The 26,435-nt window shown below is 35.1% G+C and overlaps 1 protein-coding gene across 1 annotated transcript in view; it reads right to left on the bottom strand.

Annotated features, from left to right (window-relative positions):
- Positions 1-26: 26 nt before the first annotated feature.
- Positions 27-26,435, bottom strand: part of Gdap2 (ganglioside induced differentiation associated protein 2) — a 151,658-nt gene continuing 125,249 nt past the window's right edge. Inside the window, exons 10-12 of the mRNA XM_065365114.1 lie at positions 14,719-14,773; positions 13,574-13,717; positions 27-8,845 (exon numbers count right to left, since the gene is read on the bottom strand). Coding sequence (XP_065221186.1) covers positions 8,798-8,845; positions 13,574-13,717; positions 14,719-14,773 — 247 coding nt within the window. The 3' untranslated portion in view covers positions 27-8,797. The remainder of the gene's footprint in view (positions 8,846-13,573; positions 13,718-14,718; positions 14,774-26,435) is intronic.

A 26,435-nucleotide genomic window follows, 5' to 3' on the forward strand; every position in this document is an offset into this window, starting at 1 on the left:
ACCAAAATAATAATAAATCCGCAACATTCTCAAGTAAATAATTTATTTACAATTTAAATATGTTCATTTTTATGACTTAAAACATGAATCCAAAATATTACAATGAATAACAATAATATTTCTAAAACTTGAAAAACAACTAAATTGATAACAATTAAAAAAAAAAAAGTAAATTTATAAAAAGCGAAATAACAATGATTACAGAGGTAGTATTACAGCCCGATAAGTCTGTAATATGAACCAGTCAGCACATACAGCTACATCTGGGTAATAAAGATATTAAAATGTACCTTAGGGTAATTAAAATAATCTAATTCGACCGGTCAAAATAATGTAGATAAAAGGCAAAAGGTTCTCTCACAATATACGCGATCTACACCTTTCTAAAATCTTAATAAAAGTACAGTACATAGCCGAAGAAGAAGAAGAAGAAGAAAAACACACAACATAATTAAAGAACAGCCCATTTTTTGTTTTCATGTCAAAAGCGGTCTGTGGAACGAAACAAAAAAGAAAAAAAAACGAGAAAAGATAAAGAAGAGGTAAAAGTGCCGATTTTTAAGCAATATCTCTTTCAATATCACATTTGTATTATAAAACAAAAAAAGATCAACAACACACGAGCCTTCTTTTTTTTTTTTAAATATTGATTGCGATAGTACAGAATAATAGTCGAAGATATATATAGGTACGTAGGTATTATAGAAAACTTCAGCTATAATATTATATGCGGATTGTTGGAAAACATAAGATCAGGCAGTTACCGCCAACTAATCGTTATTATTAATCTGCCTATGTATAGGTAGAAAGATTCACACCAGTCGAGTCTTGCATGCGGTACTAGTGATTTTTTTTTTCTTTAATCGTTGTTTTATCAGAATAATGAGATCAACGTGTTATAATGTTTAGTCTTTTGTTTATATAATAAATTCAAATTCACTTTTGCTCTTTTCGCCTTGCTGTAGGTATAGGCTTATATTTATCGTACGTCGTCGTGTCAGACAAAAATGCTCAGTAAGATGCGCTCGCTTTTCATCATTATTAGTCCATGGAAGATTAGCATTCCACTGAGAAAAGTGAGTTAGAAAGCTGTATTTTGGTACACTGGTATATTTTTATGACGAGCTAAACGCGAACTCCCCCAGACTTCTTGGTCAATTATTGACTAACAAAAATCAAAATTGAAACAGAATAATACGAATGATAATTTCGACCTTGATCGATCATCTGAAATGGAAAATTGGAAAATAATCGATTTTTGATTAAGAGGGCCATGGCCAAATCGATATTAGATTATTCGATTTTTGATAACTTTGTTGTCGATTTTTTATGGCAAAGTTCATTTCTGAGGGTGAAATTGATTTCTTCATTTCAAACATGATTGATCGTCTAAGGTCGAAAATCAAAAATGAATCGATTTATGGAATTCGATTATTCGATTTTCAATAATTACTGATTTTAGATTGCAAAGTTCATTATCGAGGATGAAAATGATTTTTTAATATCGAACATGATTGACCGAGTGAGGTCGAAAATCGAAAATGGATCGATTTTCGGAATTCGATTAATTGATTTGTAAAATTCGATTGATCGATTAGTGAAATTCGATTGATCGATTTGTGAAATTCGATTAATCGATTTGTGAAATTCGATTATTCGATTTTTGGAATTTGATGATTCAATTTTTGGAATTTGATGATTCAATTTTTGGAATTTGATGATTCGATTTTTGGAATTCGATGATTTAATTTTTGGAATTTGATGATTCGATTTTTAATGATAACCGATTCGAGGATAGAAATGATTTTTTCCCGTCTATATTTTCTTTATATCATCAAATATGATCGCGTGAGATCGAAAATCGAAAATGAATCGATTTATGGAATTCGATTTATCGATTTTCAATAATTTACAGATTTCAGACTGCTAAGTTCATTTTCGAGGATGAAAATGATTTTTTCATATCAAACATGATTGACTGTGTGAGGTCGAAAATCAAAAATATATCGACTTTTGGAATTCGATTAATCGATTTATGAAATTCGATTAATAGATTCATGAAATTCAACTAATCGATTTGTGGAATTAGATCAATCGAATTCTGGAATTCGATTAATCATGTTTTGGAATTCGATTATTCGATTTTTAATGATAACAGATTCGAGGATAAAAATGATTTTTTTTTCATATCAAACATGATTGATCGTGTGAGGTCGAAAATCAACAATAAATCGATTTTTGGAATTCGATTAATCGATTTTTGATAATCATAGATTATTGATCAGGACATTCAATTGAATAGAATTTTCATTTCGAACAAGATTGATCACACAAGATCACCTTGGAAATCGATTAATCGATTTTCGATCGTTATCGATTTTTGAATGGTAGGTTCATTTCTGAGGATAAAATTGATTTTCAATTTTGAACTTGATTAATCATGAATGAAATTGAAGATTGAAAATGAATCGATTCTCGGAGTTGAATTAATAGATTTTTTCAAAGAAGGTGTAAAATTGTGGCAAAAATTGATTTTTCATTTCGAATAAGATCAATAAACTAAGATCGAAAATCGAAAATAAATCGATTCTTGGCAATCGAGTAAGTATCGATTTTTTGATCGATTCTCAAGTATTCTGAAGGTGAAGATTTGTGTTTCAAGTATTTCGATCATGATCGATCATACGATATCGAAAATCGAAAACAATCGATTTTTGTGATTCGATTGATCGATTTTTGATAATGATTGACTTTTGAGACTAAAATTGATTTTTCGTTTTGAGCACAATCGACCATCAAATATGATTGAGGAAAGTTCAAAAATAATTGCCGAAAATGCCGAAAGTTCAAAGTTGAGCTTTTTTAATGAAAGCTCAATTTTCGTAAATTTGCCAAGTTTTGGAATTTTCCCTGAAAAATTAGGAAAAAAAATGCAGAATGAGTACAATTTGCAGCTATGACCTTTTCGTTTTTAATTTTCTGATGAAAAATCAGGACTTTTCAACTATCTATTGAAAAAAGGACTACTTTGAATCTCTTACCAATGAACTAAGAATTTTTGTAATTTCACACCAAAATTAAAATTTTTCAAAATTTAAAAAAAAATTAAGACATTTTTAAAATCTTGACAAAAATTAAGACTTCTTAAAAATAATTTTGATAAAAAATCAGGACAGTTGAAAAATCGAGACATTTTCACAGTATTGGTAAAAATTAGGACTTTTTCTAAAATGTGTGCCAAAAATCGTGACCTTTTTCAAATTTCTGATAAAAGTTGTAAAATCTTGAATAAAATCACAAGTTTTTGAATCTCTCGCTTACAAAGCAAGATTTCCTCAAATTTCTGGCAAAAATTGGGACGGAGGGGGGGAGGTGATGGTGGCTTAGATCTATTATAGGGGAGAACGTTCACCAAGGATGCGAAGGGATACCTCAGATTCGTGTTTAGCACATAAAAATGGACTACTATACACATTAAAATTTTGCTTTCTACCTCACTTTTCCCAATGGAAAGCTAATTTTCCAGAACTATATTGGTATTTTTTTTTGCTTAACTTATCATCACCGGATAAGCGAAAATTAAAACGAAAAAAAAAAAAGGTAATAATCATATCGATGATAATTATAGAAAAAAACAAAAAAACAAAAAAAAACATCAACAAATAGTAGGTTAACTACAAAGTACGTAAAATGTAGATACTGGCACTTAAAAAATACAACACGAGTATTAAAAGATTTACGGCGGCGGGGGGAAAATAATAAATATTCGATATGAATCTTATATTACGAGTACGTCATATTGATAATGGCTGAAGAAATCAACGAACGAACTAACTACCCACCAAGGTAGTCAATTTTTTCCTCAATATGACCACTAAAAATTTTTCTTGGAATTGTAGGTACAATATTATTGTACATTAGATACGACTAAAAAAAATAAATAAAAGTATAGGTAATACAGCGCATCCTACCTAACCGAATTAGTGCAACAACTATGAAAAAAGTGAAGTAATATACTATAACTTTAAATTTAGTATAAACATTGCTAATAGTCAAGAAATTCGTATTACAATACACTACCTAGAAGAAGAAGATAGAAGAAGAAAAAACCCTATTTATTTAATGCAATTCAAAATCTATTTATATTGTAAAATTATTATTTATTATTTTATACTGCGCATTTCGTTGGATATTTTTTACAATTTTTTTTTTACCTTTGATGATGTAAGATGAAGCTCGACGAGTCTCCTTGAACCAAAAAAAAAAAAAATTCTAAAATTGTTGGTAGACTATTTGGTATGAAGCGAATGAGATCTCACTTTCCTGACTAGAATTTTTTTTCTTCTCATAAACACACCACTGAGCCGATACTTTTGAAAATTTAGAGACTAGAATATGTCCTGGATTTTGATTACGAGATCTTTTTTGGGGGGCGTAAGACCTGCCTTAGCCCCCCCCAATCATTTTTTAATTTCACAGACTCGTTGATTTTGAAACTGGACATCGACACTCTAAAATTCGTGGGAGACTTCAAATTCAAAAAAAAAAAAAATCAAAATTCCCTCAATATCCAAAAAAAAAAAAAATCAAAAAATTCAAAAATGATTCGCTGTGCTCTTTTGTTCTGAATAATTCGTCAATAGTTATTGCTGGAACTGTAATTGATGGAGGGGTGGGGGAAAGAAGGTTGACCTTGAAAATGGAGTCATTTACAGGAAAGCTGATCTGATACATATTTATGTACAATTGAAAAATTTTCAAAATTCATCTTAATGAGGGGAGGGGAAGGGAGGGGATGATTTCATACAGATTTAAATAGGCCCTCTCCTCAATTAAGTATTTAAAAAAAAAAAAAAAACAGAAATGAAAAGAAAAAAAAATGTTGAAAAATTTACCTATTCGATTTCATTTTTCATTTCCCGAAAAAGTGGGAGGGGGGACAGAATGATTTTGTGGTGGGAGGGGGTTGTTTTTTTACATTTTACTGATTTCTTTACCTGAAAGGGTATAGGGGGTTCGTTGGAATGGCCCACTTGAGAGGCTCGGAGAGTTTTTTTTTTTCAATCTAAACGGGTCACTTAGCGTAATTTTTACCTAGAAATTTGAATTTTTCAAAAAATTCTAATCGGCTGTTCCTTTAATTATTTTTTTTTTTTCAATTTTTCAGATCTGAACAAGAGGGGAAAGAGGAAGGCTTCGACATTCTTCGGATTTTGGAAAACCAAAAGAGGTTTATTTTGAGAAAAGGATTACTCAGAAAAATTCTGATGCAGAAATTGAGAACTGTTGAGAAAATTTGAAAAATTTTGAAGGAGAGAATCGAAAATGGATCGATTTTTGGAATTCGATTAATCGATTTATGAAATTCGATTAATCGGTTTATGAAATTCGATTAATCGATTTATAAAATTCGATTAATCGCAGGGATGGAAGAGCCGGGAGCGAGCTGGAGCCAGAGTCTGAAAGAGCCGGATTTTTTGAGGAGCTAGAGCCAGAGCCAAGAGCCAAATGAATGAAAGTGCAGAAAAACATCAGGAGCTCTCTTGAAAAAGAGCTCCTTATTTTACTCAAGAGAGCCATCATCATAAGGAGTCTTTAACCTGGAAAGAGCCAGAGCCGAGTGGGAGCCCACAAAATTTTTCTGGCCCTTTGGCTCCCTAAAAGTAGAAAAAAAAGTAAAAAAATGCGCACAATTTTATTAAAAATTCAACTTTCAACTCACATTTGAGAAGAAAATGAAGAATTTCTACGTTTGTTTTCTCATTGAGAAATAAAATGAAAATAAATGCAGTATATTTTCATTTTTTTCATCGTTTTTCACGAATTTTAAGTTCTAATTTAAAGAGCCAAGAGCCAGAGTGGGAGCTGGAGTGGGAGCCAAGAAATTGGAAGAGGGAGCTGAGAGTCAAAGAGCGGAGTCGGAAAGAATTGAGGAGCGAGCAAGGAACCAAAGAGCCCATGTAGAGAAAAAGAGCCAAGAGCCAAGAGCGAGCCAGAGCTAAAACTTGTGGAGAGCTGAGCCAAGAGCCAAGAGCGGGAGCCCTGAAATCAAGGCTCTTCCATCCCTGATTAATCGATTTACAAAATTCGATTAATCGATTTACAAAATTCGATTAATCGATATATGAAATTCGATTGATCGATTTATGGAATTACATTAATCGAATTTTGGAATTCGATGATTCGATTTTCAATTTTAACCGATTCGAGGATAGAAAATAGAAATGATTTTTTCCTGTCTATATTTTTTCTATATCAAACATGATCGTGTAAGATCGAAAATCGAAAATGAATCGATTTATGGAATTCGATTAATCGATTTTCAATAATTATAGATTTCAGATTGCCAAGTTTATTTTCGAGCATGAAAATGATTTTTTCATATCGAACATGATTGACTGTGTGAGGTCGAAAATCGAAAATATATCGATTTTTGGAATTCGATTAATCGATTTATGAATTAATTCAATTGATCAATTTGTGGAATCAGATTAATCGAGTTCTGGAATTCGATTAATCAAGTTTTGGAATTCGATTATTCAATTTTTAATGATAACCGATTCGAGGATGAAAATGATTTTTTTCATATCAAACATGATTGATCGTGTGAGGTCGAAAATCAAAAATAAATCGATTTTTGGAATTCGATTAATCGATTTTTGATAATTATAGATTATTGATCAGGACATTCAATTGAATAAAATTTTCATTTCGAACAAGATTGATCACACGAGATTACCTTGGAAATCGATTAATCGATTTTTGATCATTATCGATTTTCAAAATCTGTTTTTTTAATTTTTTCTCACTTTTTTTCTCAATTTTTCGGGTTTTTCAGGAGGGATTAATTTCTGATTGAAGAGCTAAAATTTCTAGCGAATCTCTCCCTCTCACCCCTCTAAAAAAAGCCAAAGGCTCCGAGGGGGGATTTTGGCGGGAAAAATAACGCAAAAAATTTCTCACAAGATTTAATTATGAATTATCCTGATCAAGAAAATAAAAATTTATTTTCTCCATCATTTTTCCTCGAGAATTTTTCCTAAAAAAAATTAAAACGAATTCGAAAACAAATTAACAAATCTATGTAAGAGGGGGGGGGGAGGGAATTCAATTATCTAAAATTTAAAAAAAAATTCAACTTCCTCATAAAATTTTCAATTTGAAAAAAGTGTTTTAAAATCAAAAAAAAATATTTTTTCAAAAATAGAGCACTTTAGAGTAGCATTATCCCCCCTCAGGAGTCACAGAGGGTTAAAAAAATCCAGAATATGGTTTAAACTTAAAATTAATCACACACTTGAAATAATAAAATTCACTTTGAAATGCTGGATTAATATTTTTGTCAAAAATTAACCAAACTCGAGGCAAATTTATCTCACAATAAAATACTACAAATTTCTGATTTTTCAACTAAAAAATTAGACATCGTGCGTCAATCCAATCTGCAGGCACATAAATTATACTCGATCCACATTCCAATCGAGCTTCATCCCATCCTCGATCCAAAGCGTGCATTTATTCTCCAATGCTCCGAAAAAGAAATATGTAAAATAAATAGAAGTGTATCTCGATGTAAAATTCGCCTTATAAAAAAGAAAATTAGATTACGACTCGAATAGTTTACATAGAACAATGAATAGAAGATATTAAAAGCGCAAAATACACGACTAAAATAAATGCACGTTTCGCGTTATTGTCACTATAGCTTCGAAGTATTTTTTTTTTTTTTATATAAGATATTATTGTACGAGAATAATACATATTATTATTATTATTTAAAAACTAATGGATATAAACATTATACTCTTTATTATGTATGTATGTATGTGGAATGTGAAAAGGGGGGCAGAAAAATGAATCCAGTAAACGTTGGTAAGCGCAGAAAAGCGTTAGCTTTCTCTCGTCATTTTTTTTTTTGTACCCTGTATAATATGAAATGAGAAGAAAAAAATAAACAAGCTATCAAGCTGCTATATAGGTAAATATTCGCGTGCGTTAATTTGAACATGAATTCGAGGAAGACCGTTTTTCAAATTAGAAAAAAAAAACAAAAAAAAAACGAACAGTAAGTAACACCTAAGAGGAAAAAAAACACAATTTCACGCTGGAAAAAATTGAAAAATCAAAACATTGAAAGCGAAATAATTTTTCGAACGATTAAAAACCCTGATTAAAAACGTATACCTTGGCATTGGTAAAACCATCAGTCATATTCCTTTCGATTATCATCACTACGGGTAACCTTAAAAATTCACATCCAGAACGTCTTTTTTTCTTTAAAAGTATAATCAACAACAAAACAAAAAAAATATAATGTAAGATATAAAAAAAAGTGAATGAAAAGGCGCATAAGGTGCGAAATTAAAAACAACTCCACGATTTCTTTTTTTTTTTCATGCATATTTATAGGTAATGGTACGTATCATTATAGGATAAAAATCCTAATAAACTTTGAACAAAAAAAAATAATAATAAAAGAACAGAAAAAAAAATGAATTATAACAACCGAATCAATAAACTAATAAACAAAAAGGGAAACTGAACCAAGACAACAATCGATCCGAGTTTGATAAATACACGTACAGTACACACTCGAACATCGATCATTTCTTTTTTTTATTATTCAAAAGGGTATAATAACGCGATCATACATTTAAATACTTACTCGAAACTACCGAACGTGGTTTCGAGTTTTTTTTCTGGTTTTTTATTTATAAATATATAAATTCAAAAATAACACGCTGAATGGTCGGCTTCAACTTTCCGTTCAATAATACTACCTTCAAGAGTCGTCCTGTCATGTCGACGTCGACGGTAATGGTTGAAAATATCTTATTCCGTTTATCTGAGGAATTGCAAAAAATAGTTAATATTTTTTTTTCAAATCTTTAAGGTAGGTATACAATACATGATGCAACAATGACGCAACCACCCCTTTCTTTGTGACAGAAGTTTTCAACGACTCAATGACTCAATGATGGAGAAAAGGTTATATGATTAACTCGATGGAGCAGCAGTATTTTCAGAACACCCCCCCCCCAGCCCCCAAATAATAATTCCATAAATGATTCCACATTTTTTTAAAACCAAAATTTTCTCAAATTCAAGGTTGCTGAGTTCGAAAATCAATCTTTGACTACACAAATCAATTCAAAAGAATCGAGGAGACTGGAAAGACACTAAAAAATGGAATCAGAGTATCTGGTCTTTAAAAGAAATAATTTTCCCAGTTTTCCAAGCTAATTTTTCCAATTTTTCAGACCATTAAAAATTAAGCTATACACAAAAAAAGGAGTCTAATTTTTTGTAAAGAAGGGGGTAAATTATTTTGAAAATATCGCCCCAGTAGCAGAAAATATTATGTAGTTTGATCTCAAGTATTTTTTGCTAAAAAAAAACTGAAGTAGGTAAATACTACAATCATTTTTTAAAAGATTAAGAGTAGGGGGGCGGAGATTTAACCTCCCTGAAAATTTTGAAAACCAGTATTTCAGTGAATTTTGGCGATTTTGACATCTCACCAAATTCTTCAATCCAAAAACCAACAAAATATGTGAAAAGCGAACATATGTAGAAAAGATAGTCCGGGCATATGACAATAGGAGTAATTGTACCCCCCCCCCCCGCCGATCCTCCGGGACAACTTTTTTCTTAAAGGGGACATCCTAAGGAACATTTTAAAGCAAACTTGCCAAAAAAAAGTTGGCCTTACTTACAAAATGGCGGCCATTTTGATTGACAGGTCAGCCGAAATCGCAGATTTTGCGTTTTAACATAGGACTTGCACGAACTTTTTCAAACTTTACAAAGGTAGATCGAAAGATCATGCAAACATTCATCACCTGTCAAAATTTCAAGTGCTAAAGTGCGTTTTTCGATTTTTGGTGAATTTTTGAAAATCGAATTCAGGCCAAAAATGAGGGGAAAAATCAAAATTTTACCAGATTGACCAAGAAAGCTGAAATTTGGGATATACCCTATTTTCGACATGCCAAATCGATTGGAAACGGTTTCAACCCGTTTTGAGCAGTTCTGGAGCCTCCAGCAGATTTTTTAAACTCGAAATTCCCACAAAATTCCATCAAATTGGAGTTGTAAAGCTAAAATTTATTCTAAAAACTAATTTCAATACGCTACGAAGTACTGCAGGTGAATTTCAAGTCGTTTTGGATCCTCCAGCAACTTTTTGAAAATTCCTGAAGCCTCCAGCAGATTTTTGAAACTTTAATTTTTCACAAATTTTCATCAAATATGGAGATGGAAAGCTGAAATTTACTCTACACTCCAATTTTAACACCCTTTAAAGACAACTTCTGGTGGATTTCAAGTCATTTTAGAGCCTTCAACGGCTTTTTTGAAAATTACTGGAGCCTCCAGTAGATTTTTGAAACTTTAAATTTCCCCAAAATTTTATCAAACCAAGATGGAGAGTCGAAATTCATTTTGCAAACTAATTTCAATACGCTACGAAGTCGACTGCTGGTGAATTTCAAGTCGTTTTGGAGCCTCCAGCAACTTTTTGAAAGGTTGTATGACGTTTTTTTGGAAAATTGAAATTTCCTAAAAGTAGCTGGAAGCTTCAAAACCATTTGAAACCACCTTGTAGTCTGCGAAGTAAATTTCAGCTTGCCAACTCCATTTTGATAAATTTATGTTGGGAAAATTTCAAGTTTCAAAAATCTGCTGGAGGCTCCAGAACTGCTCAAAACGGGTTGAAACCGTTTCCAATCGATGTGGTATGTCGAAAATAGGGTATATCCCAAATTTCAGCTTTCTTGGTCAATTTGCTAAAATTTTGATTTTTCCCCTCATTTTTGGCCTAAATTCGATTTTCAAAAATTCACCAAAAATCGAAAAACGCACTTTAGCACTTGAAATTTTGACAGGTGATGAATGTTTGCATGATCTTTCGATCTACCTTTGTAAAGTTTGAAAAAGTTCGTGCAAGTCCTATGTTAAAACGCAAAATCTGCGATTTCGGCTGACCTGTCAATCAAAATGGCCGCCATTTTGTAAGTAAGGCCAACTTTTTTTTTGGCAAGTTTGCTTTAAAATGTTCCTTAGGATGTCCCCTTTAAGAAAAAAGTTGTCCCGGAGGATCGGCCGGGGGGGGGTGCAATTACTCCTATTGTCATATGCCGGACTAAGAATAGTAGGTAGGTAGATGTATGCGTCTCAAATTTGCCAGATTTTACGATTTTTTCAAATAAAAAATCGAAATGGGCGATCCTAAGGTTTTGCTCCTATTCCATAAAATTGTCGGATTCGTGAAACAAAAATCCTGAAACTTTTAGCAACCCCCTCCCCCTCCCACCAAAATTGAAAAATGAGAAAAAATTCAAAATTTGATATTTTATCGTTTCTCCTCGGATTTGGTGCATTTTCAATCAGAAAAATACAGGGTGTTCAATAGTTTTTCTTTCCGCCCCCTCCCCCTCCTCATCACATGATAAAAAAGTGAAATTTCCCAAACAAAAAATCCAAAAAATTGAAATTTTGACTTTTTCCTCGGATGGGGGGAGGGTTTCTTCAGAAAAATAATAGATATTCAATAGTTTCGAACTTCGTTCCCCCTCCCCATACAAAAAAATCAAAAAATTAACATTTTGACAATTTTTTTTGTATTGGGTTCATTTTTAACAGAAAAATACTAGAATTGGAACCCCCCTCCCCCCTCCTGAAATGAAGAAAACGTGTTCCTCCTTTACAAAAAAAATCAAAAAATCTAAAAAATTAACATTTTTCATTTTAGACATCCCAATCTTCAGATTTTCCCCTTCCCCGATCATGGAAAAATGAAACTTGGTCCCTGTTAATTTCTAAAAATGGTCGCATTCCCTATGTGGAACTTTTAGAATCCAAAATGAGTTTAGACGGGGGGGGGGGGGACGATGAAAAGGTCCAAACTGCCTAAAATTTGGAAAAACTTTTTCAGCTCCATAAACATTTTGCAAGAAACTAAAAATGCTTTAAAAAAATTTAGGGGCCTTTGAATCCCCTACACCTCAGCTTATTACAAGTCTACCATATCACAAATCAGATTACCTGTTCATTTCATATTATACTAAGTAAATGAAAAATTGATCAATTGCACGAATTTTCGTAGTTTTCTATAATTTTGGAACCCCCCTCCCCCTTTTCACTGTCTAATGATCGTATCAATTTTTCAATGTAATAATGCCCCAGACATTTTTCTAAAATAAAATTTTGAGTTCGATGACACCAAAATAAAAATCGTTCGCGTGAACCTCAAGTGTTTGACGAGTCCATCTCTTCTTCTCACTTTTAACCCCCCCCCCTCCTCCCTCCTCCTGGAAAAATGGTGTTTTCGTGAATATTTCAAAAGTTTTTCATAATAAAAATTCTGTTCTTGAATTAAGTAGGGATCAAGTTTTTTTACAATTTAGAAGCTATCAAATAAGTTTTTTTCTTTTCTCGAGTATTTTACACATATGTTCGCAAAGGCGTTGCTGAGACCAGAAAATACATGTGGAGGGGTGTGGATTCAAGGGGACTGACTGAAAAAATCTCAAATTTTTTTGAGCTTTGGACAAAACTGCGAACCCATGATTTTTATGGTACATATTTTTAAATGAAGGATGAAAGAGTTTCTACGAAGGTGTTGCTAAACTTGAAATTTTCCACGAAGATCGAATCGGCTACCCAAGTATATTTTTTTCAGCGTCTTCGTTTCCTTTCAGAGATAATTTTCCCCAAAAATGCATTCTAAAAACACCCAGTGAAGCCAAACTTGCCAAACACCAAGTTCCTCAGTTTATAATAATTATCCAGTCAGGCATAGAAATTAAATTCATCTTATTCCAAAACCCTCGTCAGATGTCCCATATTTGGACAAATTCACGAACTTGAGTCTTGAACAAAGGATTGTGAGAAAAATAAAATTCAAAAACTTGGAAGGTTAAAAGTTCAGATGACGAAATACAAAAATTCATGTTCTGATCCACTTTCGTCCGATCTGATGGAATTCTTATCAAATTTGAAGCTAAATATTCTTCATAAAATGACTTCAAGAGTTCAGAAGATTTATCAATTCCATCTCCTTCTTCTTCTTCTTCTTCTTCGATCTTCGGTCTTCCTTTATTGTGCGGTCAGCCACTGAATTCTCTATAGTTGATCGCTTGATGAAATCTGAGTATCTTGTCGATGATCGTCTTCTGGATTGCTTTTCTTCCACCTGTCCCAGTACTTTGAATTTTTTCTTTCTGCTGTGCTGAGTCTTTCAGAATGAGACTTGCAACCTTCTTTCGAATCAATTTCACGATTTTGAGTTTCGATTTCTTCGTTATGTGTTAACTTCTTCGTATTCGGTCAAAACCAATGTCAATTATTTTGATAATTCGTCTACCTAATTCGATTATTTCGAGAGTACTTCAATTTCAGCATCAATTTTCGACCCTACCTAGAATTTTTTTCATTCGGGTTTGACAGATTTTTCGGAGAAATAGAAAAAAATGAGCGAGGAAATTCAAACTTCAAAACCCCCTCCCCTCCCCTATTTGGTATGCGTCATTGCTACGTCGATTATACACTCAATATTGAACACATTACTCACAGTCATATCGTATTCGGTGATGAAAGCTGGAATTTCTAGTTCTTTTTGGCTAATTATACTGTATAAATATTCAATTCCGGATATACTAATAACCTTTTGTTTAATAGCTGGAGCCATGAACGTTGTGAACCACCAAACCATCATCTACAAACACAAAGGCTCGTATAAGTGATGAAAAACAAATTCCATAAAGCGTGTTCTTGTAAGTCTCAGCAGTTAGTAATGTTAGTATATTTTCTTATAATTGTACGTTTATAGTAGTGTGAGTAGATATAAGGTAGGTGTAGGTATATAGTTTGCTCATTAATGTGTGAAAAAAATCGAAATCTGTGACGATAAACAAATTTATAATAGGTAGCGAGCTTCATTATACTCGTAATAAGTCACTTCGTATTCAGCGACACGAATGCTACGACTAAGAGCGAGGATATTCCAGTGTGTTAAAAAACTATTAGGCAGGAAATGCTTCTCTAAACCTAAGCATATACGAGATACGATGCAAGTGTATCTTTGCCACTTGCCACGCGAGAAAAATTTGAAGAACAAAAAATCAATTCTCATTTTGAGAGGAAAATTTTAACACATGTTCCCTCGAAGGGTTCGATCCAACCCTCAACATAATATATATATTTCAGTTTTTCAACAGCTCGATGGCTTTAAAACTCATCAATGAAGTCTTCCTCAGGTTCAATGAACTCTCCGAGATATTCTCAGGGTTCAATGAACTCCCAGAAAACCAAATTTGTACTCTGGTATTTTCAAATTTCATGACTTTCATTGTTTTGCAATTCAAAATTGCACGAGTTCGAAAAACATAAATTTAAATGAATATTCGTATAAGTGAACATGAATGAAATGTCACCGTTTATCGATCACAACACCATTTAAAGGTTGAAGTACGATATTTTAGTACACAATATACGACTCGTAGTCAGGTACCAGGAATCACTTTCGTTTATAAAATATTTTGTATCAAAAATGAAAAAAAATTGGCATGTAACGTTGAATTTTTTGCCAATAAATTAAACTCATTTCCAAGATAAAAATCTCACCGATAAGGAGATTTTTGAGATAGCACCCTGTATTATTAATGAAACAATACCATCCACCACCTTATAAAAAATATCCACATTTGTACTACGTACCTTAGTCCAGAATGTAGGATGCACGACATAGAATGCTTTCAAATTCTTCTTGTACCTGAAACCATACAAATAGGTTAAACGAGCACGTGACGTATCGCTTTTACGCATTATTTTATACGAAAGCTAAAAAATGTTTTAATGGTCGTTAACTTTTCGTCCCTTCTTTATGCAAACGAACACGAGATTGCTCAATTTACGAGTAGATAGGTAGGTGTTTCAATACAGAATGATGACAGGTGAGAAACTCAAACTCTCCATTATGAAATTAATACCTCGAGGCTCGAGCAAAGCAGGTACAAAACGAAGTGAGAAAATCCATCTGCCAATTTGAAATTTCTGTATTTTAGTCGCCCAGGGCAGAGGGCTAACCACCAGTAAATCGATTGAGAAATGCAAGACAATTTTTACAAGAGATGGAATACCAAAGGAAATTTTCGCTGATTCTAGAGCATAATTCATAAGCTCAGATTGGAAAACATTTTCAAAACAGCATGATTATTAATAAGATATCACTCTGGCAGTCCTTGTTACCACCAGAGCAATGCACTACTTATTTATCATACCACACGGAAAAAAAAAAGTATAGGTAATTTTTATTATTTTAGCACAATAACCGGATCCCATTCGAAAATACAGTAGAATTTATTTTAGAACTTGGTATTTTTAACTGGCAACACAAATTATTTTTAATGTGATGGCATGGTAAAAATTATTCCTCCATAATGACTTTTACTGTACCATGATAGTAAAAATTACGCGAACCAATAATGTAAAAATTAATATGTGGTGAAGAAAAAATTCTCCTCTTGAAGTAATTTTTACTATTTGAAAAGTAAAAATTATTCTATCGTAATAATTTTTACTATATTTTAATAGTAAAAATTACTCGAACCAATTGTGTAAAGATTAATAGGCGTTGAAGTAAAAAATGCTCGTTTTGAGGTAATTTTTACTGTTTGAGAAATAAAAAGTACTTGTGGTGAGGTAATTTTTACTTTGGAGCAATGATATCAATTTTCAAAATGAAATTTTAAAAAATTAAAATAAAGGGGTAGGGTTACGCTGTTTTGAATTTTTTTTGCACCATTGGATAGTACTCGATGTGGAGGATTTTTTCCAATTTTAATGTCTTACGAAAATTTTCTAACCTAATGACCTAACGGGGAATCGAACTGGGTACCTTACGTTTTCCTAACTACCTAACTTAACTACTCGGCTATGACCACGCTTCTGATTAACGAGGATTAAAAGAATATATTTGTTTGCAAACGCGTGGTGCTATTTCAAATCATGTTACTGTTTATTGCGTGCAGTTTGATTGGATAGCGCTTTTTCACATGTTTGTGTGTGTATTTTCTGTGTTGCCGGTATATCGTATAAAATTTCAAGGTCTAAAGTGCGTTTCTCGATTTTTGGTGAATTTTTGAAAATCGAATTTAGGCCAAAAGTGAGAGAAAAAAATCAAAATTTTACCAAATTGACCAAGAAAGCTGAAATTTGGGATATACCCTATTTTCGACATGCCAAATCGATTGGAGACGGTTTCAACCCGTTTTGAGCAGTTCTGGAGCCTCCAGCAGGTTTTTGAAACTCGAAATTCCCACAAAATTCCATCAAATTGGAGTTGTAAAGCTAAAATTTATTCTAAAAACTAATTTCAATACGCTACGAAGTACTGCAGGTGAATTTCAAGTCGTTTTGGATCCTCCAGCAACTGTTTGAAAATTCCTGAAGCCTCCAGCAGATTTTTGAAACTTTAAATTTTCACAAAATTTCATCAAATAGAGATGGAAAGCTGAAATTTACTCTACACTCCAATTTTAACACCCTCTGAAAACGACTTCTGGTGGATTTCAAGTCATTTTACAGCCTCCAACGACTTTTTTTAACATTACTGGAGCCTCCAGTAGATTTTTTGAACTTGAAATCAAATTTCCTCAAAATTTTATCAAACCAAGATGGAGAGTCGAAATTCATTCTGCAAACTAATTTCAATACGCTACGAAGTTGACTGCTGGTGAATTTCAAGTCATTTTAGAGCCTCCAACGACTGTTTTGAACATTACTGGAGCCTCCAGTAGATTTTTGAAGATTGAAATTTCCCCAAAATTTCATCAAACCAAGATGGAGAGTCGAAATTCATTCTGCAAACTAATTTCAATGCGCTACGAAGTTGACTGCTGGTGAATTTCAAGTCGTTTTGGAGCCTCCAGCAACTTTTTGAAAGGTTGTATGACGTTTTTTTGGAAAATTGAAATTTCAAAACCATTTGAAACCATCATGTAATCTGCGAAGTAAATTTCAGCTTGCCAACTCCATTTGATAATTTAATGTTGGGGAAATTTCAAGTTCCAAAAATCTACTGGAGGTTCCAGTAATTTTCAAAAAAGTCGCTGGAGGCCCTAAAATTACTTGAACCCACCTGAAGTCGTCTTGAGAGGGTGTTAAAATTGGAGTGTAGAGTAAATTTCAGCTTTCCATCTCCATTATTTGATGAAATTTTGTGAAAATTCAAAGTTTCAAAAATCTGCTGGAGGCTCCAGAACTGCTCAAAACGGCTTGAAACCGTTTCCAATCGATTTGGCATGTCGAAAATATGGTATATTCCAAATTTCAGCTTTCTTGGTCAATTTGGTGAAATTTTGATTTTTTCCCTCATTTTTAGCCTAAATTCGGTTTTCAAAAATTCACCAAAAATCGAAAACCGCACTTTAGACCTTGAAATTTTGACAGGTGATAAATTTTTTGCATGATCTTTCGTTCTACCTTTGTAAAGTTTGAAAAAGTTCGTGCAAGTCCTATGTTAAAACGCAAAATCTGCGAATTCGGCTGACCTGTCAATCAAAATGGCCGCCATTTTGTAAGTAAGGCCAACTTTTTTTTTTTGGCAAGTTTGCTTTAAAATGTTCCTCAGGATGTCCCCTCTAAGAAAAAAGTTGTCCCGGAGGATCGGCGGGGGGGGGCGTGCAATTACTCCTATTGTCATATGCCGGACTATTAATATTGACACAGTAATTCGTGTTTTCCATGTAGTAAGAATTACTCTCACAATGCGTGATATTTACTTAGAAATAATAGTAAAAATTACTTTTATAACTGAGTAATTTTTACTTGGGCAAAATAGTGAAACTTTACTATCCGTGAATAGTAAAAATTACCGTTACAATCGCAACAGATTATACCACCTGGTGCAGTACTTTTTATTCAATCATACAATTTTATTTTTTACCAGAACAGAATAGTAAAAATTTACCATCCGTAAATAGTAAAAATTACATTGAATTTTGTGGGAAAAAATACTATACAGAAAAGTAATTTTTACTTTCATCACGAATTGAACCACACGTTGAGTGATTTTTACTATGAGATTAGTAAATTTTACTATGAGGTTTGTAAATTCTACCTAATTTTGGGTAAAATATATTTTTTGGCGGACATTTATTATTTTTTAACAGGTAATTTATGTTAAAATTTTTTTCCGTGCAGACTACCCTAAAATTCTTCTGGACACATCATCAGCCCAGTAGAGTTATTAATGAGTGGTAAGCTGAGGATGAGATTACCAAATTTGCCAACTGCAAGTGCAATTCCAGCAAATTGGCCATGAAGAATTTAGAGAATGGGACATGGCCCATATAGACAAAGACAAGCGGATAACTATGAACAGTGACATTGAATCACCCCAGTTACAGCTAGCAAAGGAGTTGACCCCAGGTACCCCTGTGTACATTCCTGATAGGGAGTCAGAAGGGTCAGAAGGGGTTATACAAGTATGTACTTGGGTATAAGGATCCAGATCCGTGGAGTTGATACTCCTCAAGGAGTAATCACAAGGCACTTAACCTTCTCAAGGCTCATCGAAGCTTGCAAAAATCATTTTCCTTACAGAAAATTCATAAATCTACATGTATCCAAACACAACAAATCAGATAGAAGATGTTACACAGCAGAAATCTCAGCTTTCTCACTCTGATGTGGATGTTGCGTTAACCGGGTGTCCACTCATTTCTGGAAATGATTTTCCCAGACTTTTCCGGATTTTCCAGACCAATTTCTCCAATTTTCCAGATTCTTGAAAAATGAATTACACATGCGATGAGGAGGGGAGGGGGGGAGGTGTCAAATTTTTTCGAACATCATGAGCTCCAAATAACGTTGACAGATCTACAGCTGTGCCCTTTTTTTCAAAGCATGACTGTGGCTCAATAGAGAGGCCCTTATTTAAACTTGGTGGGAATTTTTTTTTTGTTTTTTATTGGGGAAAATCAAGATTTTAACGTGCTGAGGTCAATCAATGGTATCAACATTTTTAAAAAGAGAGGCATTCTGATAAAAGAACAAAAATTGTATTAATAATTCGCATTCCAGCATAGATACAATGGAAGAACATCATTTTCCTAAAACTTTTTAAAATTTTCATTTGAACCCTCAAACATCTTTCATTGGAACTTGAAAGGAATGATGAACTGGACAGAATACTGAACTGAATACTGAAATTTTATCTTATTTTATTTCAATACTGAAATTTTATTTTATTTTTTTATTAATTCATTCATTCATTCATTCTCATTTCTCTTACTCCCTCATTCCCTCTTTTTGTCATTTTGTCATTTTGTCTTTTCACCTTTTTGCCTCTTTGTCCTTTTGTCTTTCCATCTTTTCATCTATGTCTTTTTATCGTTTTGCCTAATCGTCTAATCGTCTTTTTGTCTCTTCATCTTTTTATCCAATTGTCTCTTTGTCTTTTTGTCTAATCATCTAATTGTCTTATCGTCTAATCATCTTCTTGTCTAATCGTCTTCTAGTCTTATTGTCTGATCGTCTTCTTGTCTTTTCGACTTTTTGTCCTTTCATCCTTCTGTCTTTTTTTGTCTTCTAATTGTCTTTTTGTGTAATTGCCTTTTCATCCTTTTGTCTACTTGTCTACTTGTCTTTTCCCCTTTTAGTCTAATTGTCTTTTTGTCTACTCATCTTTTCATCTATTCATCTACTAGTCTACTCGTCTTTTCATCTAATCATCTACTTGTCTTTTTGTCATTTCATTTTTTTACCTCTTTGCCTCTTTGTCTTTTTGTCTTTATGACTTTACATCTTTTCACCTTTTGGTGTTTTCGTCTTTTTGTCTTTTCATCTTTTTGTCTTTCCATCATTTCGTCTACATATTTGTCCTTTTATCGTTTTGCCTAATCGTCAAATCGTCTTTTTGTCTCTTCATCTTTTTATCCAATCGTCTCTTTGTCTTATCGTCTAATTGTCTTCTTGTCTAATTGTCTTCTTGTCTTATCATCTAATCGTCTTCTTGTCTTATCGTCTAATTGTCTTCTTGTCTAATTGTCTTCTTGTCTTATCGTCTAATCGTCTTCTAGTCTTATTGTCTGATCGACTTTTTGTCCTTTCATCCTTTTGTCTTTTTTTGTCTTCTAATAGTTCTAATTGTCTTTTTTTGTCTTCTAATTGTCTTTTTGTGTAATTGTCTTTTCGTCTAATTGCCTTTTCATCTAATTGCCTTTTCATCTTTTTGTCTACTTGTCTACTTGTCTTTTCCCCTTTTAGTCTAATCGTCTTTTTGTCTACTCATCTTTTCATCTATTCATCTACTAGTCTACTCGTCTTTTCATCTAATCATCTACTTGTCTTTTTGTCATTTCGTTTTTTTACCTCTTTATGCCTCTTTGTCTTTTTGTCTTTATGACTTTTCATCTTTTCACCTTTCGGTGTTTTCGTCTTTTTGTCTTTTCATCTTTTCGTCTTTTTGTCTTGTCTTTTCATCTAATTGTCTTATTGTCTAATTGTCTGATCATCTAACCATCTTTTTATCTTTTTGTCTAATTGTCTTTTTGTCTAATCATTTACTTGTCTACTTGTCTTTTTGTCTATTCGTCTATTTGTCTATTCCTCTTTTCATCTTTTTAATAATCAATATTAAGTGGCCCAAGCGAAGCTAAGGCAAAAGCCCTGGAAAATTTACAATTCCAAAAAAAGATGAGTTCAGAAAGAAATATATTTTTTAATGTCAACATTACTGAAATTTAATTAATAGTTTTGCCAAAAAAGTTAAACTACAAAATATTTGGCAATTTTTTGATTGAAACAAAAAAAAATTTTTTTTTTTGGTAATTTTAAACCAAAAATTGAGAATTTTTATGATTTCTGGCAATGTAGTATATGAGACTTTTGACAATTTCAGCAAAAGAAACATTTTTTTTTGTTTTTTTTTTTTTAGCTATTTCTAGCAAAAAAACAACACATTAACTGTTAGGTAAGTATTGGAAAAGAGTGGGAGTTTTTGAATGTAAAATAAAACAACACAATTCTTAGCATCTTTTTCGCAAAAAAAAAAAAAAAAAAAATTGACAATTTAGGCTAAAAGCAAGACTTTGCTATTTTTGACAGAAAATGAGATTTCCACAATAACTTCAGTAAAAGGCAGGGCTTCTTAACCATTTTTATCAAAACAGCTGTAGAGGGTACTTGGGACTCCATGTTACCACTCTACAGTGGTAATTTGATGCCCAGGTCGGAGGCTGCACTGAACCAGGTGCAACGCCATCTGGTGGACTGGTTCAGGGAAGCTGACGGCCGAGAGTAAGTTACAGAGTTGCTTCGCAGTTTTCCAATCTTCTTCTAACGAGCAAGATAGAGCTTTTACGCTAGCTTGGAGAACGTTCATGCCTTTAAGCAGAATCTTTCGTTGTTATATGAATGGTAGCAATTGTACATTGTAGCAACATGTACTATAAACCTTGTTCATGTGCTTGAATAAATATTCAGAGTAAATCACTTTGGTCATTTATTGCGTTGTTATATTTATGAGAGTATTTGGTATATGGTAGAACGGAGTTAGGTATTTGATACCGTGAGACTTAGTCGTTAGTAGGCCTCAGAGCCAGATGGTATAAGTAGTCTGAGGACTAACAACGAGTAAGTGTAGGATTTACCATTACATTGGCGCCTTATGCGTGGTCTTCTTCCGAGTAGTTAAAAGAGTAGTTCTGTGTAAACGTGCAACTCTCAACCAACGGTCGGACAAGAACCAGCGTGCAGACAGGTTAGTGTATGTGTATTTATCTCGCTTTTAATCTCGTTATTTTTATCTCGTTATTCGCGTTGAATCGTATCCGCGAGTGTAAAAATTGTGTGTAAAAATCACATACCTGTCCAAGATTTTTCCTGCTTGATTTCTGTTCACGTTTGAACCTGAAACACAAACGAGCAGACGTAAGCTAGGCCGGATTTTTCGTGTATAAATTAGATTTATATACAAGAGTTGTTTTAAAATGAGTTCTAATCGCGGTAGCCGAGGTGGTCGCGGCTCTTCGAGTTCTTTGAACAGGAGCAATTCTGGGTCTGGGAATAATTTAGAGTCGTTAGAAGACTACAGGCGAAATATAGGGTCCAATTCTGCTAGTGGTCAACAGAGTAGTCCTAGGGCGTCACAGATACCTCAAAGACAGCCAAGAGATGCTGCGGTTGCCTGCACTCAAAGGATTCACGATACCTTTCCGAGGCGCAGGAACGAGAACAGTAACACGAGTTCGGAGGTCCCTAGGAAACAGGCTAGGCTAAATGACGACGAGGAAGTAGCTCAAAACAGAGTAGAAATAGGCGAGCAAGCAAGCCTAAACATGCAGCAGGCCATCTCGAATCTGGCAGCTTTGAACACGAACGAACATGCTCAAAGTTTGCAAAACGAGTCTGAACCTCCAGTGCCGAATGCGAATATCGATGCTAACCCTATGCAGCAATTGTTGGACGAACTAGATGCTATTGCGGCAAACCCGAATATTTTAAGACGAATCCCGAGTAATGAAAATTTAGCCACTGGTCAAAATGTGCAAAGTGGCGCAATACCGAACGTGTCAAGTGATCCGAGAAGCTTGAGTTCTAGAGAAACTGTTCGCGTTGAGACAACAGTTGAGGAAATCGATCTAAGACGTGTGTCTGGCGGTAGCCAGGGGGCAGGATCGAGGCCTATGTCGAGACGTGTTAGCCCCCTCCCCCCTCGAACGAGTAGAGCTAATAGTGAACCACGTTCCAACGTGACGATCGAAAATGTCAGTGTTGATATTGAAACTGAAGCTCAAGAGCAAATGGCGCAGAGGTTTAGCGAGTTGAGAATGGACAATACTCGAGCTAGACCTCAAGAGGTGTTGTTTGGTGGTTTTTTGCCATCTGATCGCAGGCCCAGGGACCCCAACGCACCTCCTCCCTATTCAGTCAGAGACCCGCGTGCGAATGCTCAACAACCGGTAGGCACTGCTAGGCAACCTCAAAACCCAAGCTCGGAATTTATTAGAGAAATAAACAACATGACAACAGGCGCAGCTACGATGCCACGTCCAAGCGTGAACGTGGCCGCGCGAAGGTACGATTTTAGATCGGTTGAGCTTGGTGTTGAGCACCAACTCATACGAATTGAAAATAGGCAGCCGGAAGCCTCTTTGGACGTGTACGTCGACGCGCAGGTGTCCAATTTGCGTGATAATTGCGATATTTTAAACCATAGAGCCGAATGTATCGAAAGTGGCCTATCTCGCACGCGAGGCGATTTGGAACGCATTTACCGAGAAGTTCAAGCGAATATCACCGAAAGAGATGAAGCAAGTACCGCTAGAATGCGCCGAATGGCTGAAATGTGGGGTACTTGCCACACTGGTTTGATAAATAGAATTGGCGACCAAATTAACAATGAAGGCCTACGTGTAACACAGACAATGGATGCGGTCACGGAATTAGCAAATGAGATACGTGTCGAAAGAGAAGCTCGCCAAAGAGATGCTGGATTAATCCGTATGTTAAATCAAAGAGTAGTTGATCTTGAGAACGAGCGTCAGGCTGAGGCGTCGCGAGGCGGGAGGCCACGCTCACAAGCTCAAGAAAGCTCAAACATACCCCAAAGTGACCCAGTGCCACCGGATGGTCGTAGATTCGGATTCGACAACCATTTTCAGTGGCAGGACGTACCGGAAAGATGGCAGCAAGGACCTGCTTTTAGACCACCTCAGGGTTTAAGTCAAGATGTACGATTTGATAGACCTGCAAGCAGAGGCGCGTCACTCGGACGCATGAATAACATTCAAGAGAGACCTCAAGTGCAAGTGCAAAATCAGAGGAGCGAAGCTGAATTGCTTAGAGCTGCTGAGTGTGCTGAATTGGGCTTGAGAATCGCGTACGAGCCTCTGAACGATAATATCAACTATGGTGCAGGAAATAGCGTGGCTAAACTGAACACGTTGCAAATATTGAAAGTAACGTATACGACCGAGAACGAGTACGAGCCGCACCTTTTTGTACGTCAATTTGAAAGTGCGATGAAGAGCATGTTCGCAACCGAAGAAATTTACATAAGCATGTTCAAACAGTTGGTTGAACATCCTGCGGCGCAAACCTGGAATGCAAATACCAGCACGCAGACATCGTACACAGCCCTGAGACAGTCGTTTTTGCAGACTATGTGGAATGAGCAGCGCCAAGAGAATGCCTTAAATCATGTTAGAACGTTGACACTTCCGAACACGTCATCAACGGACATGGCTAATACAGCGCTGCGCTGGTTAAGAGTGGTCTCGAACGTGCAAATTAACGAGTGGCAGATGATAAACGCGATATATCCGAGACTTGATAGGTTATTGAGAGTAAGAGTGTCAACTGAGGAGCGCAATGATATTGTGCTGTTTGCGAGACGCTTGCTGGAAATGACTAAAAACGAGGAGTTTTTGGATAATGCGCAAAACCAGAATCAGGGTCAGAACCAAACAAGACGTAGAAACCAAGCCAATGACAACTGGCAAAGAAACACCAACAACAACAATGGTGGAAGAGTAACGTTCGATGATAGGCGCACGAATTCGAATAACAGGCGTGATAATTATAGATCTAATGATCGAAGAGATGATAGAAATAGGTCTGACACCCGAGACACTCGTGATACGCGCAACAATCGCGACACACGCGACAATCGAGACAATCGCAATACCAACCGCGACCGAGATACGCGCAATCGTGATGATAGAGACACGCGCAATCGTGACACCAGAGATACGCGCAATCGCGACGATAGAGATGCGCGAGATTCGAGAGACAATCGCGATAAAAGAGGAGATTCGCGCAAACGTGACACTGATGTGAATAAGAGCGGCGCTAACAAAGGCGATAATGATCAGAGACGCGATCGTGATCGTAGGGCTAGAGATGGCGGTACAGCCAACGAAGCTGAAGGGGATTATAGAGATATAGATCCTGGGGAGTCGTTGGAATCAGAGGAAGAAGGGTCGGTAAGGTCTGATACGTCGTCTTTAAACGACGACCAGACGCAGGCTTAACAAAACAAGCCACAGCCCCCACGCCCGAGCCAGATCTCCCCTACGAGCAATATGACTTAGTTGGCGACGCTTTCGCTCAAATTTTAAGTAGAATTATCGAGTCAAAAGCTAAAGAGAACGGTAGCGGAGATGATGCCAAAAAAGAAGGCAAAAAAGACGTTGAAAAAATCGCAAAGAAGTGCTCCATGGCAACCATTAGGGAACATGTTAGAAAAAGAGAATTTGAAAAAAAGAAAGTCATTCTCTCTCTTGGCACATACGAGTTGAACTATGGCAATATTCGAGATAGCCATATGAGACGCCTCCTACGTGAAATAGTTGGCACATTAAAAGAGAAAGGTGTCGAAGACATTAAAATTTTGTTTCCAATGATTTTTCCAGCTGGAAAAAACGACCGAGGAGTTACAGCTAAAAGATATTATGCTTGGAGGAGAATTTTTGAAGAAGTCTGTGACAACGAGTCCGTTACTCTGTGGTGGTCGCCAGCAGCAGTATTTATCAGGTTGATCAGGTTGGAAGATGGAAGGTTGAGGTTTCAACCTGACAAATCCGGCAGGGTCATTCCAAGAGACAATAGGCTGCAAAAGAAAGCGAGTGGCTACGTGCCAAACGAAGCAGGCGAAAAAGAGTTGCTTTTTGAAATGAAAAAATGCTATAACTATAAGTTTAAACCAAAAAATTCAGCGTTTAATTCGCAAAACTTATGTGTTGAAACGAGTACGAACTTGTCTGCTGAAGTTGTCACCGAGTCGGATGGCGACTATTTAGTCACCACCAAAGAGTCAATTGAAAAAACGAAAGCGAAAATGCCAGAGAGTAGCAGGCCGATAGCGCAAATTATTGAAGACCTAACCAAGATGGAAGTGAAGCTGTCTCCGGATTGGCAGAAGAAAGTCAAAATGGTCTGTAAAGCGTGGAAGAATAAGCAAGGTCAGCCAATGGAAGAAACCTCAAGCGATGAAGAAACAACGAAATCGAGCGATGGGGCACCAGCCAATCATCATGAAGTCGCAGTCAATCAGGCAGCTGCAGATCAGAGTAGCACACCAGAGAGTGACGTCATTGATGAGAAGCGGACCGATCCAAACACTGTTGAACCGTTAGTGAGAAGCCAGATAGAGAACTTCGATCAGGCTAAGACCTGTGTGGTACCCCTGCGGTTCGCGGATTTAACCCTATTTACTCAGTTAGATTCTGGTGCTACACCTAATATCATATCAGAAACTTGTGCCAATAATCTAATAAATAATTATAAAGAGAAAATTGAATTTATTTATTTAAAACGAGTACTTCAGTGTAGATTGGCTAACAACCAAGTGGTAAGAACGTGGAAAAAGGCAATAGTAGTGCCATTGAAATTTGGCAAGCATAAGATCAAAGTGCCATTTTTTGTGA

The sequence above is a fragment of the Planococcus citri genome, chromosome 1, assembly GCF_950023065.1.
Source record: "Planococcus citri chromosome 1, ihPlaCitr1.1, whole genome shotgun sequence".
Taxonomy (NCBI): Eukaryota; Metazoa; Arthropoda; class Insecta; order Hemiptera; family Pseudococcidae; genus Planococcus; species Planococcus citri.